Source organism: Ursus americanus, chromosome 17 (genome assembly GCF_024610735.1).
Source record: "Ursus americanus isolate L20-20 chromosome 17, mUrsAme1.1.p, whole genome shotgun sequence".
Lineage (NCBI taxonomy): Eukaryota > Metazoa > Chordata > Mammalia > Carnivora > Ursidae > Ursus > Ursus americanus.
Genome location: NC_142143.1, coordinates 56,883,666 through 56,902,415, shown reverse-complemented (window position 1 = coordinate 56,902,415; position 18,750 = coordinate 56,883,666). Strand labels below are relative to the sequence as shown.

At 38.8% G+C, this 18,750-nt stretch overlaps 2 protein-coding genes and 1 long non-coding RNA gene across 3 annotated transcripts in view; 1 reads left to right on the top strand and 2 right to left on the bottom strand.

The window, feature by feature from the left end:
- Positions 1-395: 395 nt before the first annotated feature.
- Positions 396-1,548, top strand: LOC148108703 (olfactory receptor 6C4-like). The gene has a single exon (XM_087869113.1). It carries the CDS (start codon positions 622-624, stop codon positions 1,546-1,548), a length of 927 nt encoding a protein of 308 aa, XP_087725239.1. The 5' UTR covers positions 396-621.
- Positions 1,549-6,558: 5,010 nt separating this feature from the next.
- Positions 6,559-18,750, bottom strand: part of LOC148108700 (uncharacterized) — an 89,772-nt gene continuing 77,580 nt past the window's right edge. Inside the window, exon 4 of the long non-coding RNA XR_015727237.1 lies at positions 6,559-6,957. This is a non-coding gene — a long non-coding RNA (uncharacterized LOC148108700). The remainder of the gene's footprint in view (positions 6,958-18,750) is intronic.
- Positions 12,685-13,659, bottom strand: LOC123787317 (olfactory receptor 6C2-like). Its single transcript, XM_045789963.2, has one exon. The coding sequence runs from the start codon at positions 13,630-13,632 to the stop codon at positions 12,685-12,687; it is 948 nt and encodes a 315-aa protein (XP_045645919.2). The 5' UTR covers positions 13,633-13,659.

Genomic DNA, 18,750 nt, shown 5'->3' with positions numbered 1-18,750 from the left:
AAGAAATAGGGGTGCAGGAAAAAAATCACTGACGCATCAAAACCTTCAACCATATCCATGTGATGACTGTCCTGGTGGTTGCTGAAACAAGGGAGTTAGAGGTTTGGACAATAATGGAGGTGAGGATCTATGGCAGACAGCCAGTGAAACGTCAAAGACTGCAGGGAAGGGAGAAGAGCACGAGCAGGGGAAAGGGAAGCACAGAAAACAGAATCTGATAGAAATAGTTCCACCAAAAGCACAGAAGTATGAGAAATTAACAGAGTCAGAGGAAAATAACTTCAATGCGGAGATTTCGTAAACACTTTGGGATTAAAGGATAGGTTCGAAATATTACTCTTCTGAAAAAAATGTGAGTAATTATTCTGTAATAGAGTCTGGAAAATGTCCGGGAATACGTCAACTTGGGAAATTAAAAACACTTTAGGAATAAGGTCATTCACATAGAAGACGATTGGGCTTCCATGGAGCCAAGTCCAGGGCAACGCGATGCTGGTTTAGGTCAACTGCATGGGGAGTAATATATGACATGACTCACTAGGATCAGCTTTGTCTCTCCTACCTAAGAAATGTGAGTTTTCATCATTCACCTCTTTCCTTTAGATCTCCAAGAGGTCAATAATGAAAAACAGGACGTTTACTGAGTTTATTCTGTTGGGCTTCACCAATCAACCTGAGGTCCAGGCTGTGATATGCATCTTTCTGTTCCTCACCTACGTGATAAGTGTCCTAGGAAATCTGACTATCATCATTCTCACTGTAATAGACCCTCACCTCCAGAACCCCATGTATTTCTTCCTCCGGAATTTCTCCTTCTTAGAAATTTCCTTCACATCCATTTTTATTCCCAGATTTCTGACCAGCGTGACAACAGGAAATAAAGTCATCAGTTTTGCTGGATGCTTGATTCAATATTTTTTTGCTATATTCCTTGGGGCAACAGAGTTTTACCTCTTGGCTTCTATGTCCTATGACCGCTATGTTGCCATCTGCAAACCCCTGCATTACCTGACCATCATGAGCAACAGGGTCTGCATACAACTCGTGTTCTGCTCCTGGCTGGGAGGATTCCTAGCTATCTTACCCCCAATCATCCTGATGAGCCAGGTGGATTTCTGTGCCTCCAATGTTCTGAATCACTATTACTGTGACTATGGGCCCCTTCTGGAGCTGGCCTGTTCAGACACAAGCCTCCTAGAAGTGATGGTCATCTTCCTGGCGGTTGTGACTCTGGTGGTTACTCTGGTGCTGGTGACATTTTCTTACACATTCATTATCAGGACCATTCTGAGGATCCCTTCTGCCCAGCAAAGGACAAAGGCTTTTTCCACTTGTTCCTCCCACGTGATTGTCGTCTCCCTCTCTTATGGCAGCTGCATGTTTATGTACATCAATCCCTCTGCAAAAGAAGAAGGTGCCTTCAACAAAGGAATAGCTGTGCTCATTACCTCAATTACTCCCTTGTTAAACCCCTTCATTTACACTCTAAGAAATCAGCAAGTGAAGCAAGCATTCAAGGACACCATCAAAAAGATTGTGAAGCTTTAAGACAATACATTTCCGTGAAAAATAGATTTCACTTGCTAAATGTGTATTGAGTGTCTCCTATGTTTCAAATGCTGAACTGGCCCTTGAGGATAAATATATGAATGACATATGTCCTAAGTTAAGGAATCTGCAGCCTACTAAGACAGAAAGGTGTTAAACTGTAAATTCATGTAGTAAGTTTACAAAAAATAAAAGAACATGGTTAAGTGCTGTTAAGGAGGAAAAATGAGAATCCATAAAAAGAACAGTAGGAGGGAATTAACTATTTTCCAGAAATGACTTGAAATTTAAGAGGCAAACATATTGCTTATTTAGAAGAGTGGAAAGATAAGGATTCAGAGTGAGACAGAGAGGCCATGATGAAGGTATTTTTTAATTACAGACTATGGAGTTTCATCTTTCAGTTGACATTGGTGAGTCCAGAGAAGTTTTAAGAAAGGAAGTTATATTATCAGCATCATTTTGAAGGAAATCCGGCATTGGCATTGTTCTTCCTCATGGAGCCGTGGAGACTATGCTTTGGACAAAGTGTCAATAATTTTGATTCTCCTCCCCTTTATCATTCATCTTTCAATTGTAGCCATTACAAATTTCATCCTTCCCTAAAGGAAAATTAAAAGGCTATACATGTAGTCCACTTCTCTTCAAATGAGGTGAAAACCCCCAAGATTTTATCAACTTACATTCTCTAGAAGTTGTGGTTAGAAGACCTTCTAGAGCCAAGGTAAAAAGCCTCCTACTTCTACAAAGGATCTATTGTTGCTTTTCTAGCTGGGATCTTTTTAGATTAATGGCTCAGATCTCCCAATCTCTCTCTTTTGTAGTTTCTGGTGATTTCTTTTTCTATTGTAATTTTATTTTCATCTGTTTGTTTACTTTTGCTAGATACTAGAAAGGACAAATTTTGTGATATGACTCCATTCTTTTAACTTTTCCCCAAGTTTTTGTTTTTGTTTATAACATAAGCCATGGATACCTGTTTCATAAACTAAAAATGAATATAAAGTATTAATATGGATTTATATTTAGAATGTTCCAAATTATGAGCCTTAAGCAACCAAATAGGACTACCGTACCAAGAACTCTACACATGGATTCAAGGTAACCACAGCTTGAATATGAACTGGTGGTAGGGCCTCAACTTCAAAGGAACTGAAAACAGTTTTTGGAAACCCGAGTACTTGCACATAGCTTAGTAATATCCTAATACACTACAGATTGTTCATTACCATTTGAGGTACAAGTGGAGCATCATCTGGTGTGTCCATGTGTTTTATATGTGGTAACATTGTTGAGTGGAATGATGCTTCTTGGGCATTTAAGAAACAAGCTGTATTGGACTGGTTAGGAGACAAAATTTCCAGAACCACAGAAAATATTGAAGAGTGCATGTTATTTAAAATAAAAGGTCTTATATGTAAAGTCATTGTTATTATGAATATCTGGGATTCTTTGGTGGCTAAGCTAGAGATTAGTGATGATTTTTAATTTATTACAAATTGTTGGGGAACACCATCAAAAAGACATGACCCCAGCAATTGACTGGTGAGCTGAACCTGGTACTTGGAGGCTCCCTCCCCTATCTTTGAAATGTGGGTTCCACTTGCCTTTCCTGCTCCCAGGGGCTGCTCAAAGGACACAGCCTTGGGATGTGGTGTTGACAACACCTGCATGGTATACATGACTGAATCCAGTTACGGCCTCTTTATAAACTCTTAAGACACAGTGGGTGGGTACAGGGATCCATTCATCTTGCTGCTGCCCAAGACAAGCCTCATATGTAAGTTCCCTTTGCTTATTAAAACTGCCACTACCCACCTAGAGTGCCCTCTTCTTTCTTCCATCTCTCCCTGTGCTCTGAGTACGAGGGCCATTTCAGATTTCACCCAGGAAGCTTCCAAGAGGGTTACAAACCAACACAAGTTCACTGAGCTATCAACTGATATAGAGATGTTCTTAAATAGCCATATTTCAATCATTAAGTTCACCCAAATCCACATTTCTACTACAATCTGTGCTGAAGTAGAACACAGTGCCACATACTGGTCAAAAATAGAGGCTCTAGTTCAAATCCCAGATTCCCAACCTTCTACAAGAGTTGCCTTGGGATTGTTACTTGACCTCTTCTCAAACTCTAAAATGTGGATAGTAATCATATCTATCATATACAATAGTTTTGAGCATTAAATGAGATAATAAGTGTAAAACATTTTAAAAGCCAATACTTAAGTGTTTAATAAGTGATACCCATTATAACAGTATGAACAACAACCTTCTCAAGAAACTGGGGCTTAATTAGTATGAATAGATAGTAAATTTATTGGCTTAAAATAATGGGATTATAAACATGTTGGCCATTCTACTTGAAATCCCTCTGCAGCAAGGCCAACTTATTCACATCTCTCTTATGTCCAGTCGCATCCTTCGGTAGCCAGATCGATGAAGGTCTTATGCACTCTTCACATAACACCAATCAGAACATTTGGCAGGAATTATTAGAGCTGACTACATCAACTCCATGTGCCCTGGAGATCTCTAAATATGCTGAGATAAGGAAGGAGGGTACTTGGTGTAAGTCAAAGTTTAAGAACACTAAGCAGGGCTTCACCCAGCCTTCATAATATAAGCATTTACAAATTAATTAGGGAGGGAACACATCAGCTTCTAAATGAACTTGTCAAAAAAAAAAAAAAGGACAGGTCATGCACTTATGAAACTGTTCACTAAACTGGCTTTATGCTGGCACTTTTGGAATGTAATCCAAGTCACAGATAAGCAAAGAAATGAGTTTACTGATTCTGTGGCTGAGTCTGAGAATGTTCAATTTCTAAATGTTGAGTTGGTGGGCTTTATCCTTCCTGTCACCACTGTAGACAAGAATCAAAAGAAGGGTGCCTGGATGGCTCAGTCAACTGAGCATCTGACTCTTGGTTTCTGCTCTGGTCATGCTCTCAGGATAGTGGGATTGAGCCCCGAGTCAGGCTCTGCACTGAGCATCGAGTCTCCTTGGGATTCTCCCTTTGCCACTCCCCCACCCCTCTCTTACATACATGATCTCTCATTCTAGAATAAAATAAAACTAGGTGCTCCTGGGTGGCCTAGTCAGTTAAGCGGCTGACTTTCACTCAGTTCACTATCCCCGGAGTCCTGGGATTGAGCCCCACATGGGGCTCCTTGCTCAGCAGAGTCTCTGCTTCTGCCCTGCCTGGCACTCCCCTTGCTTATGTTTGCTCTCTCCCTCTCTGTCAAATAAATAAAATCTTTTAAAAACTAAAATTTAATTTGACTTAATTCAATTTAAATTTAAATTATTTCTTAAAAAGAATCAAAAGAAACAGTTTTAGCTACTAACATTCTCAGGATAACATTAGAGCCGTGCTAGAGCGAGGAGACAATAAAAACAAGTGCTGCCACACTTCAGCACCATTTCCTCTATCCTCTCTCCCTAAAGCCCCAAAGATTATGGACTACGGATTACAAATTGAAACAGTATTCTCCCAATGCTGCTCCTTGCAAAATGTTTAAAACAGAATTCATGGGGCACCTGGGTGGCTCAGTTGGTTAAGCGCCTGACTTGATTTGGGCTCAGGTCATGATCTTAGGGTCATGAGATCAAGTCCCATGTCCAGCTCCATGGCAGGTGTGGAGCCTAAGATTCTCTCTCTCTCTCTTCCTTGCCCCTCCCCTACCTTGGGCGTGTATGCACACGCACGCTTTCTCTATCTCTTTTTCTCACAAATAAATAAAAAGAAAAGAAAAGAAAATTCAAAAGAAAAAAAGTATTTTTTAAGATGACAGTTTAGGAAGGAACAGTTCTATAATGACTTGGGCTATCTGGCCTGAGGATCGTCCTTGTCATTCCTTTAAGTTATCCAGAAGGTCACAAACCAGGGCTTAAGCTTCTGTTCATATGCATCACTAGACAGTAGAGCTAATGCTATACAGAGGTCATGAGTTCAGAAGCCAAAACAACCACCCATCTTAGGAATATATCCACTGAGAGAGAGGGGCAAGATTACACACCAGATAACATATGATGCAAAGATGAATTACTGGAACAGAAGCAGCAAGAATTTAAAATAAGTATAATTTGGGACGTCTGGGGAGCTTAGTTGGGTAAGCATCTGCCTTTGGCTCAGGTCATGATCTCAGGGTCCTGGGATCAAGCCCAAGCCCCATGTCAGGTTCCTTGCTCGGCAGGGGGTCTGCTTCTCTGTCTCCTTCTGCCCTTCCCCGCACTCGTGCTCTCTCTTCCTTGCGCTCTCTCTCTTTCAAATAAATAAAATCTTAAAAAAAATAAAATAAGTATAATTTCCTAAAAAAGATAAGAATGATATTGGCAAAATGAAGGACAAAACATTATAAAAATAACCAGGTAAAAATAGTGCTGGAAACCACAATAAATGAAATAAAGAATAAAACAATGAGGCTAATATTGGAGAGATAAAACCAAAACAAAAATGGTGAGCTGGATCAGCTCTGATGTGGTCTCCCATAAAGCAACAGAAAACAATAAGGAGATTAGACATAGAAATAGGTAGTTAGATATATAGGCACCAAAAGACAAGTGCAGATACCAAAATAAAAATATATAATGAGAGTTACAGGTAAAGAGAAGGTGGGGAGAGAAGGCAATAATAACATATTTCGTATAATAGAGAAGGATGGATATTTCTAAGTATGCTGAAATGGGATTGATAAAGAAAACATACACCTTAAGAAATAAGACATTTAAATATGATGGTAAACTAGAAGAACACCTCAAACAGCTTGCCACACAAAGAACAAATATGAAAGCACTTAAAAGAAATACTCAAATAAGAGGATAAATAAACCCAGAAGGATGATGCAAATAATATGAAACATAAAAATGATAATATAATTTATATTAATCATATAAAGTACATTATTATCTTTTTATTTTTTATTATGTTCATTTAGCCAGCATATAGTACATCATTAGTTTTTGATGTAGTGTTCAACGATTCGTTAGTTGTGTATAACACCCAGGGCCCAAGACCTATAAAGAACTTACCAAACTCAACACCCAAAAAACATTTTTATCTTTTTAGAAAGTATTAGTCAAAGAATAAAAGAAAGAAAATCTATATGCATAACCAGAACTAAAATTCTAGAAAACATGTACATGATGGGTTGTGAAGATAGACCAAAATAACATACAGAAAGATAATATACTTGTTATGATCCAAAGAAATAGAATTGTATATGTTTAAGGATTCAATAGATGGAGGGGCGCCTGGGTGGCTCAGTCGTTAAGCGTCTGCCTTCGGCTCAGGGCGTGATCCCAGAGTCCTGGGATCGAGCCCCACATCGGGCTCCTCCGCTGGGAGCCTGCGTCTTCCTCTCCCACTCCCCTGCTGTGTTCCCTCTCTCGCTGGCTGTCTATCTCTGTCAAATAAAGAAATAAAATCTTTAAAAAAATAAAAGAAATCAATAGATGGAAATGAACACAGATGAATCTTAAAATATCCATGCTAAGAATGAAGTAGAATTTATAACTTTTAATCAACAAACTAAGAAGTATCCCTCCATCCCTCTAATGAGAGATAGGAAATAGTTGAAAAGTAATAACAAAATAAATGGAATAAGAACAAGATGGCAGAAATCAGTCTTACTATAATAGTAATTATAAAAAGAATACATCAGTGAACCCCATGATGAAAAAGATACAGATCCTCAAACTGGATTACAAACAAAAATAAATAAATGCAGCAATGTGTTGTATATAAGAGACACACTTAAAGTGACAGGATATTAAAAAGTTGAAAATAAAATGAATAAGTGACCATCATTTACATGGCAGAATAGGTTTTCTTTTTTTTTTAAGATTTTATTTATTTATTTATTTGACAGAGAGAGACAGCCAGCGAGAGGGAACACAGCAGGGGGAGTGGGAGAGGAAGAAGCAGGCTCCCAGCAGAGGAGCCTGATGTGGGGCTCGATCCCAGAACGCTGGGATCGCGCCCTGAGCCAAAGGCAGACGCTTAACGACTGCGCCACCCAGGCGCCCCCAGAATAGGTTTTCTACCATCTTCCCCCTACCAAAGAATATCAAGTTTGAAAATCACCACAGAAAAGAGTACCTTTGTGGAAGTCTGAAAGTCCAGTGGGGAAATGCCAGCTGACTATTGAAGGGGAAAAAAAATCTGAGATTGAAAGCACTGAAGAAAGGAGAAGGAATAGTTCCACTTTGGCCATATCATCCCTCCCCCAAAGGGGGCACACCTCAATGCCAAAAGAGACCTGGTAGGCCCATAATTTTTCATATGGAGGAACATAGGACTGCATGAATGAGCACCCAGCTCCCCCATCTGTGTGAGAATTGCCAGAGAGGCACATTTCTTTCTCACCCCATCCAGAACACTGACTCATAAACTGCATGACTGAGGATCAGTGAACAGCTTGGGCTCAGAATGGAACGTGTGGGAGCAATATGGATTCTACTAACCACTTTGAGGACTCATGAGGAACCCCACCCTGGAGAGCTGGGGATGCCTCACCTTCAGATCCCCTCAACTGATCCATGGGCATCCCAAATGCTTTACAAGCTTCAACCACACACCTTCGCACTTTGTGGCCAGCTCCCAGTGTGTGCCCCTAAGAGTAGTAAGAATGAGCCTTTGCAAATGGCTACTCAGCACATGCAGAAATCTGGCCTAACCTTACAGGATGGGGACAAAACACACAAGCTTGGAGGGGTGGAAAAAAACTGCCAACCAAGAAAAGTTGTCCTTCAGAAATGAAGGAGAGATAAGGACGTTTTACCTTATAGCAAGACTAAATCATGAAGAAATAGAAAACATGAACAGACCAATAACTAGTAAAGAGATTGAACTGGTAATCAAAACTTTCCCAACAAAGATATGCTAAATTTAAAGACAAATCATAATTAAGTGATGTGTTATCAGATAAATTATAAAGTAGTGGTAAAATTAAAATAAGCAGGAAGATAATAGACAAAAATACCTATAATATTAATTATAAGACTGCTATTTTACCAAGAATATAAATTTTACTTTAATATATTCTGGTAACTATGAGTAAGAATTAGAAATAGCACTACAGTTCTACAGAAAAAGCTAGAGGTTAATATTAAAGTTCCAGAAAATTGCTTAAAAAAAGACATTTTAATCAAAATGCAAAATGTCCTTCCTATTTGTATTCTAAGGCAGTTGTTCGCTTGAATGTAACCAATGTATGAAATGGGGTTAGAGATAAAGTGTTATTTTGGCACTGTATTTTTATAAAAGCCAATATTTCCTACCATATACCCCTAAGGAGAAACCTGGACGTCATTCATCATCATGAATAAATGACAGGTAAACACGCTCTAAATAACAACAAACAAACAAACAAAGAAGACCCACGGGCTGAGTGTAGGCAGCCCATGAAATCATTTGCATGATTTTCTTCAGCGCTCGTTTTCCCAGGTTTTTAATCAATACAGTAATTTCTTTCACCCCTCCTGTCCCTCACTGACTCAACATTAACTACATAGCTGTACCAAAGAGGTTCATGAGGCTCCCAGTGTGTGCATTTATCCCAACACCACTCTCCCACTAGTAGGGCAGTTTCTCCTTGGGAACATCCCATCCAAACAGTAGAAATATTGTACATACGTAAGACATCTACTTCCAAAATACATTCAGCAGCATCAGTGACAACTACTTGGACATATGAAATGTTCATCAAATATTTTGACTATCAGCCTATTGCTAGATGGCTTAATGACAAAATATACAAATGTCAACTGTGGATGGTCTGAAATGTCAATACAATGACAGTTCAATTTCAAGGGTGAGACAATTGTTGACTGATTATCCTAAATCATGCAACTTCACTTCTACCACACTCTCACAATCTAAAGCAAGTCAGAGGTCCAGCCAAGTTAAAGGGGAGAAGAATTTACATCCCTGGATGGAGAAATTGACATTGAAGAATTTGAAACAGTCTTTAATCCACCATAGCCGTGAATCTGAAAATGCCTCTAAGCTCAAAAATAGCTACATACAATCAGCTCATCCTTCAATATTTCTACCTTTTCCAGAATCTTGGGCCTTCTGATCCTCATGGTTTGCGCAGCAATCTGATGACTTTAATCCAGTGATTGGGTGCTCTATTTGGCTTTTTCAGTTGTTCTGTGAACAATTACTCAGAGGCAGAAATGTATCAATAATTGTTAAAGCTTATATTAAAATACCTCTCTGTACTGCTAAGGGTTTTGCCACTTGTTTTTATCATGATTTTAATACATTCAGGTAGGAAGGAACAAGGAATTTTATTATATTCTTATATTAGATTCCAACTCCTGACCTCACTCCACATCTACAAACTGGTCCTTGGCATTCTATTATAAGCAAGAGCACTCCCTTCTCTTCAACTTAGAATTGCTCCATTGATTGCTTATGTATATGGATTCATGAACTTCTAATTTTCAACAGCTGAGAGCTCATTGCTGTACTTCATAATTATGGTGCTCAAACTGCCCCACATTTTGTCTCTTGTATGAGTTCCTCATATATTTTCAGCGATCCATTCTGGGAGAGGAATAGTAATACCACAGTCTGAGCAGATGAGACTGGATCTTCTGAGTTCAAACAACTGGACATCATCTATGTAATGAAAACTCTGGACATCAGAGGGCAGAGGCACTCACCATAAATCTTGACCCACCCACTGCTTGCAAATGGAGTTTGTCTCATTAGCACGTCTCTACCTATGACAGAGAACTGCACAGTGCAATGTCTTTGACACTTTACGAGCATACACAGGACAAGAAGGAACACATCAATTTCATTATGCATACAATAATGAAAGTTACAATGAGTGTATACTGAATCAGTGAGAGGCTTCATGCATAAGGTCACTTGAACCTTTTTTGTCACTGTGAGTATTGCCTAATTTTATCAGTTGAATTCAGGCACTCTTTTTCTCTAAAACAGACCAACATGTTTTAGCACTTGTGCACTATGGTTTATAACAGCTGCCAGAAAGTCGTGGCATCCCCAGCTGGGAGCTCAGAAAGTACAGGAGATGGGAAAGGATACCCAGGGAGCATGGAAATGGCCAGACCGGCAGAAAGGTTTTCTTTTCTTTCACTTTTCTCCCCAGGGTCAGTGCCACCTCCTCCTCTACACATCTCTCACTGTCAGGAAAGCCCTGGAGCTCAGGGGCTCTTTCATTTTGCCCCTACACATGCCATCATGGCTTTGCCCCACAGCACTGAAAATGTTCTGCCAACCTCCACCCAATGCTTCCTTCCCCAAAGGATTGGGGAAGGTGAAACTTGGTTCCTTGTAGCAAACAGATTTATAAAAATGTCTATCTCTTCTCTTCCCCAAAGTTTCCCAGCATACTTGGCCCTTTTATTTAAAGCAGCTGAGATCAAGAAAGAAAAATCCTTCATTGACAGTGAACAGCCTTTCACCCAGGGGTGGCCTAGAATGTGATTAATCTTCAGCCTATACCTACTGACGAGACCAACCTTCCGATGATTCGGAACACTCATAATCCCCAAAAACAGAGGATAGAGCTCTAGACAATGGAGAGATGGTAATGAAGAAAAAGTAGTTACACTTGTGGAAAGCATAGCATAACATACACAGATGCTGAATCACTACACTGTACACCTGACACTAATACAATGTTGTGTGTCAACTATACTCAAACAACAAAAAATTTTAATAAAAAATAAAAGGCTAACACTTTTCCTACACCCTATTTCAGTTAAAAATTGCTGTGTAACAAGTCACCCCAAATCTTTGCATCTTAAAACATAAATTTATTATTGTCCATGATTCTAGAGGCTGACTGGGATCAGGTGGGTGGTTCTCACTTGGTTCCATCATTTAGTTGCAATCAGATAGTAATTGGCATTGGATGATAAGAAGGCTGGTGTGGAGTTTATCTAAGATGGCTTCTTCAATCCTGTGTCTGACGCCACAGCTGGAATGGCTGGAAGAGATGGGCTGACCAGGCATCTCTCTATGGTCTCTCCATGGGGCTAGCTTAGGCTTCTTCACTGCATGGCAATATCAAGGTATTCAAACTTTTCACATGGCACCTGGATTCCCCCAGGGCATGTGTTCCAAAAAAAGAAGCTTCTCGTGCAACTTCCCTTATACCACATTCTCATGATCAAAAGCAAGTTACTGACCCAGCCAAGTGAAAAAAGAGAGGAAGGAATTTATATCCTGTAATGGAGAAAATGACATTGATCCACTACAAATGATGTAATCCACCACAGCCATGAATCTGAAAATGCCTCTAAGGGCAGAATTAACTACATACAATCAGTTCAAGCTTCAAAAGTTCTACCTTTTGCAGTCTTTGCTCTCTGATCTTCATTAGTTCACCAGCAATCTGATGCTTTAAGCCAATGCTTTTGGTGTTGTACCTGGCTTTCCTGGGAGTTCTTAGAACAATTACTGGTGGAGGAAGAAATCAATCGATAAACTCTAACAACTAGAAAATTACACTTCTTTGTATTGTTGGGGTTTTGCCAGTTGTTTTGTCATCATCTTCAATACATTCACATAGAAAAGGAAAGGGAATATAATTATATTCCTAATTTTGTACACATGCACATACTGTTTATTTTGAGATGGCATTGACAAGGCTGAAGTGAAGATAAAGGCTGCTTTACATCCTGAAAATCAGCATAGTTATCCCCTTGAAGAGGGAAGACACTTCAAAACAGATTGCAGTGCAAGGAGGGGAAAGCAGTAACATGTCCAGAATAGTTTTGACATGAAAAACTAATAACTAATGAACATTAAAGATGACTTAAGTCGAGCTGATTGAATTCAGGTTAGAAGGAGATATAATGGGTTGTAAAGAAGTAAAGAAGTGCCCATTTCATAATACTGGGTCCTTCAGCACTCTTTATTAGATGTTCTTCCAAACTTTCTTTAATGCCTGTCAAAACTTGCCATTCTCAATGGCTTCAATTTCAATCCATATTCTGAGCATATATCTTTTATTTTTTTATGTAGTAATATTTTTATTATATTATTTTAGTCACCATACAGTATATCCCTAGTTTTTGATGTAAAGTTCCACGATTCATTACTTGCATATATGAGGATATATCTTTTAATTTGAGTTCCCGGTCTACTATTTCTTTGAATGAAATACGAATCTTTTGAGAACATCACGGAGAGACTGCTTTACTTGTTTATTTCTCAGGGTATAAATGAAGGGGTTCAACATAGGGGCAACAGATATAGTGAGTAGAGAAACTGCCTTATTAATGGCCACTTCATCCTTAGCTGAAGGCTTGATATACATAAATATGCAGCTGCCATAGGTCATGGAAACCACAATCATGTGGGAAGAACAGGTGGAAAAGGCTTTTTTCCTTTGCTGGACAGAGGGTAATCTTAGAATTGTCCTAATGATGTATATGTATGACAGAACTATACACACAAGGGTCATTATGAAGGTCAACACAGCACAGATGACAACCAGCTGTTCTATGAACCAAGTATCTGAACATGAATTCTTCAGTATTGGAGAAGCATCACAATAAAAATGGTCAATAACAGAGTCACAGAATTCCAGGTGGAGACTCAAACCAAGGAGTGGAATGATAATCAATAAGCCAGATACCCAACAACAGAGGATGAGATCCCTGCAGACTCTACTGCTCATGATGGTCACGTAATGCAGGGGTTTGCAGATGGCCACGTAGCGGTCGTAGGACATCACAGCCAGGAGAAAAAATTCTGTAGCTCCAAAGAGGACAATAAAAAAGATTTGGCTGAAGCAAGCCTTGACGGTGATGGTTCTGTCCCCACTTGATATGATGTACAGGTATGGGGGGACACAGGCAGTTGTGAATGAGATTTCTAAGAAAGAGAAATTTTGAAGAAAAAAATACATAGCTGTTTTTAAATGAGAATCCACCAAGGTGAGAGAAATTATGGTCAGATTCCCAATTACACTTAATATATATGTGATAAACAGAAAGATAAAAACCAAAATCTCTAGCTGTGGGTCATCTGTCAAACCCAGTAAGATGAACGTTGTTACTGCTGAATGGTTTCTCATCACTGGCTTCATACCACTGCCCAATCTTCACGTAAAAGTCACAGAAAATGGATCTGAGGAGCAATGTCAAAATATGACAGGATCAATAGTGACTATAAACAACAATTAAACCTAGTCGCATGCTGTGCCTGGTATAACCGGAAAACTGGTCTTTCATGAGGTGATGACCTCAGCCCCACTGAAGGTACCACAGGGAAGCAAACCCAGTTTGTCCAGTTTCAAAACCTATATTTGTCATCTACTACATGAACTACGTTGGACAAGTCATTTAACCAATCTGTGCTACCAATTTCCTCCTCTGTAAGATGGGGTAATGATAATACTGCATCTTCGAGTTACTATGGGGTCTAAATGAGATAAACCAGGTACATGCTTATAATAGTACCAAGGAAATAATAAGCAGTGTACAGATACTACTTTTTTATTTTCTGAAGCCAATCTCTGATCACCTCAAGAAGACATTTCGCTCTTCAGGTAGCAGCTCTCCCTCTCTGTTTTTCACACCATTAATTTCTTCCCCTTTCTAGATTAATATCACCAGCACACAAATGTGCTCTGGTATGCCCTTATATAATTACTTTAAGTCCTTTCCATTAGGGAGTGACATTTCCACCATATACTTTTAATACAGTTTCATATAGTTGTTGTGTAGTTTTGCCTTTTGTGAAGATTTTAATATGAATACTCAAAACAAAATCAACTTAAGTCAATGAAGACAGGAAGGAGGACCTACAACTGAAACCTGAATTGAAAAAAATCAACAAATTTTAATCTCAAATGAATACCATAACCATACCAGTGGGGAAAAGAAAGGACTAATGCAAGTTCCGATGAATACATACAACTGTATTGTCTCAGTCTTAGTCTGAAAAGAGGATAGGAAGAAATGTGAACAAATCCGGAACTCTTTTTAGTACACTTGTTTTTTCTAGTAGTATGGATGAAACCGTGCTGAAACTATTTTAGATTTATTATAGGACTGAGTAATGAGAACATGCTGATTGTCAGAGTTTTCAACAAGGAATTAGAAAGATACTAATATGGATTGGGGAAAAGGCAAAAAAGAATCCTAAATGGATGGACTGGAATGGGAGGTTTCGTATATAAAGATATATATACATTTTTATATATGCTTATGTGAATGTGCCCATGTATGTTTGTATACTGTATTATACATGTATATGCTTGCTTGTATTTTTTAGCCCACTAAAATGGCTAAGTAAAAAGATACCCCAATAGCACTGAGCTCATTCTAGAGCCCCAAAATGAAATGAACCAGTGTCCCCTTAAAAAATGGCTGATTCAGGACTGATTCAGGACTGAAACAGAGTAAGTACAGGTGAGCATGCAACATCTTGCTATGCCAAAAGTAAGGAAATCCTCAAACAATGGGGTTTGTAACAAGGTCCACTGAAACCAGCTTGATGGAGGTCTCACTGACAAAATGTGTGACAATTTGAGCACCATAATTAGTAAGTACAGCAATGAATTATAAGCATTGAAAACTAAGAATTTATGAGTCCAAACATATAAGCAGTCAATGGATCACGTATAAATTGATAGGAAGGGAGAACTCTTGTTCACAGTAGAATGCCAAGGACCACCCAGTAGCTGTGGAGCAAGAGCTTGCGTTGGAAATCAGATTTTGGCAATCACTACAACAATGACTGAATCAGGCAAAAACCATCGAGAGATGCAAAATCAGGGGGAAAGTTTTGTTGAGGAATAGAAAACTTGTATGTTCTTTAAGTGTATTCATATAATTGCTTATTAGTTACCAAAAAAACATAATGACTACACAATGGAGAAATTGGACAACTTGACCTGGTGATCAGATGTGTCACCCTGAAAATAACCATACCATCTATATAGTACTCTAGCTGAGAATGAATAACTTGAATTGAATCAGGAGAAAACATCAGGGAAACCAAACTGAAAAATTCCTTTGAAAACGGAAGGAAACTATATTCTACAAAAATGTGCACCTCAAAAAAAAAAATAAAATATACGGGCTGTGGAAATATTAAAAACAAAGAAGGCTAAAGAATCATAAAAATTAAATGCAATGCCTTAAGGAAAACAAAAGCAAAAATGAACTTTGGGACTTCATCAAGATAAAAAGCTTCTGCACAGCCAAGGAAATAGTCAACAACACAAAGAGGCAACCCACAGAATGGCAGAAGATATTTGCAAATGACACTATAGATAAAGGGCTGGTATCAAAGATCTATAAAGAACTTCTCAAACTCAATACCCAAGAAACAAATAATCAAATCAAAAAATGGGCAGAAGATATGAACAGACACTTTTCCAAGGGAGACATACGAATGGCTAATAGACACATGAAAAAATGTTCAACATCATTATCCATCAGGGAAATTCAAATCAAAACCACATTGAGATACCACATTACACCAGTTAGAGTGGCAAAAATTGACAAGGTAGGAAACAACAAATGGTGGAGAGGATGTGGAGAAAGAGGATCCGATCCCTCTTACACTGTTGGTGAGAATGCAAGCTGGTACATCCACTTTGGAAAACAGTGTGGAGGTTCCTCAAAAAGTTAAAAATACAGCTACCTTATGATCCAGCAATTGCACTATTGTGTATTTACCCCAAAGATACAGGTGTAGTGAAAAGAGGGGCCATATGCACCCCAATGTTCATAGCAGCAATGTCCACAACAGCCAAACTGTGGAAAGAGCCAAGATGCCCTTGAACAGACATAAGGATAAAGAAGATGTAGTCCATATATACAATGGAATATTACTCGGACATCAGAAAGGATGATTGCCCAACATTTGCATCAACATGGATGAAAATGGAGGAGATTATGCTAAGTGAAGTAAGTCAACCAGAAAAGACAATTATCATATGGTTTCACTTATTTGTGGAACATAAGGAATAGCAGGGAGGACATTAGGAGAAGGAAGGGAAAAATGAAGGGGAGGAAGGTGGGGGGGGGGGGGAGATGAACCATGGGAGACTAGGGACTCCGGGAAACAAATTGAGGGTTTTAGAGGGGAAGCGGGTGGGGGGATGGGCTAGCCCAGTGATGGGTATTAAGGAGTGTACGTATTGCATGGAGCACTGGGTGTTATACACAAACAATGACTCATGGAACACTACATCAAAAACTAATGATGTACTGTATGGTGACTAACATAACATAATAATATTTTTTTTAAAAAAGGAAAATACTAAACGCATAAATAAAATAAATAAATAATAAATAAGTGCAATGCCTGACCTAATTTGGATAGTGTATAGAAGGGAGAAAAATTCAATCAAGGATATTATTGGTCAGGAACAAAGTTGAAGTACGGATGGCAAATTTGATAAAATTATTGTTTTGGTGTTAAATTCACTGAAGTCAATAACATTACTGTGGATTTGCAAGTAAAAATCTTATTCTTAAGACATCACACCAAAGTACATAGGGATACAATAGTAAAGGGCCATAATATCTGTATTTTAACCACAAATGTGTCTTAAAAAGTATTATGAAGAGAGACAGAGAGCAAATAATAAAGTAAATAGGATAAAAGATTAACAATGTGTGCCTTTGATATTCATGGGTTTTGGTACTACTCCTAATTGTGCAAGTTTTCTATAAACTTGAAATTATATCCAAATAAAATGTTAAAATTAAAGACAGGTCCTCACACTGTCTATTACTATTCATCTATCAGCTGAAAGAGAGGGAAAAATACACACACACACACACACACACACACACACACACAGAGATGGCCCTTGAAAAACAGAGAGGTTAGAAGCACCAACACGCTGCACAGTCAAAAATCTATATATAACTTTTGACTTCCCCAAAATTTAACTACTTCTAACATACTGTTGACCAGAAGCCTTACCAATAATGGTCAATCGACACATATTTTGCATATTGTATGTATTATATACTGTACTGTTGCAATAAAGTAAGCTAGAGAAAAATGGTTAAGAAAATCATAAGGAAGAGAAAATTCAATTACTGTGTTTATCAAAAAAGAAAAAAACATCTCCACATAAGTGGACCCGCACAGTTCAGATCTGTGTTGTTTAAGGGGCAACTGCAGGGGCACCTGGGTGGCACAGCTGTTAAGCGTCTGCCTTCAGCTCAGGGCGTGATCCCGGCGTTCTGGGATCGAGCCCCACATCAGGCTCCTCCGCTGTGAGCCTGCTTCTTCCTCTCCCACTCCCCCTGCTGTGTTCCCTCTCTCGCTGGCTGTCTCTCTCTCTGTCAAATAAATAAATAAATAAAATCTTTTTTTTAAAAAAAAAGGGGGGGGGGCAACTGCAGCATCTTATTATACTGAAATACATTTCTAATCCAACAAAAGCTCACCAGCACCAACATACTAGACAAAACCCCCACATCTCTCTCTGAATTGATTTCTCTGTTTACCCTCTTGCCCCCACTCAGCTACTCTTGCCTACATGGCAGCTGGAGGGACTTTTTTTAAATGTAATTCGTCCACGTCCATCCCTAACTTAAAATGCAACAATAGCTTCCTATCATCCACAGAACAAAGCCTATGCCATAGCCTACCAGTCATTTATAATCCCCACTGTCTTTGACCACATCCTGGTTATCTGGCTTTCTCTCTGATCCTCAAGGCAGCCCTACTTTGGCTTCTGCATATGCTGAGCCGTCTGCCTACATTGTTCTTCTGTCAGGACACTCCCAGATACATCTTGTCACTGCGGGTTCAACTCAAATGTCATCTGCTTCTAGGACTTACCCCTGACCACCAAATTTGGTGAGACTCCCCACCACCTGTTCACTCTCATTTACACCTGCCTTTTTAAATGTCTTTCTAATAATCAACACATTCCAAAATTATGTCTTCCCCTCCCTTAAAACCAACCATAATATAAGTGCCACTTGGGAAAGGAACTTAAACATCTTATATTCTCCTTTATATCCAGCACTAAATATAGTGCCTGTCACAGAGCTTTGCATGACAAATTTTGATGAATTTACCCTTTCACAACCAGAATCATTTAAACAGATATATTAAATATAAATAAAGAAATGAATCTCTACAGTCGATTTTTCACATTAGTGAAAAAGGATGAGGATGTATTTTGGAGAAAGTGGGCAAAAGAGACCCTTTCATGAGATGCTTT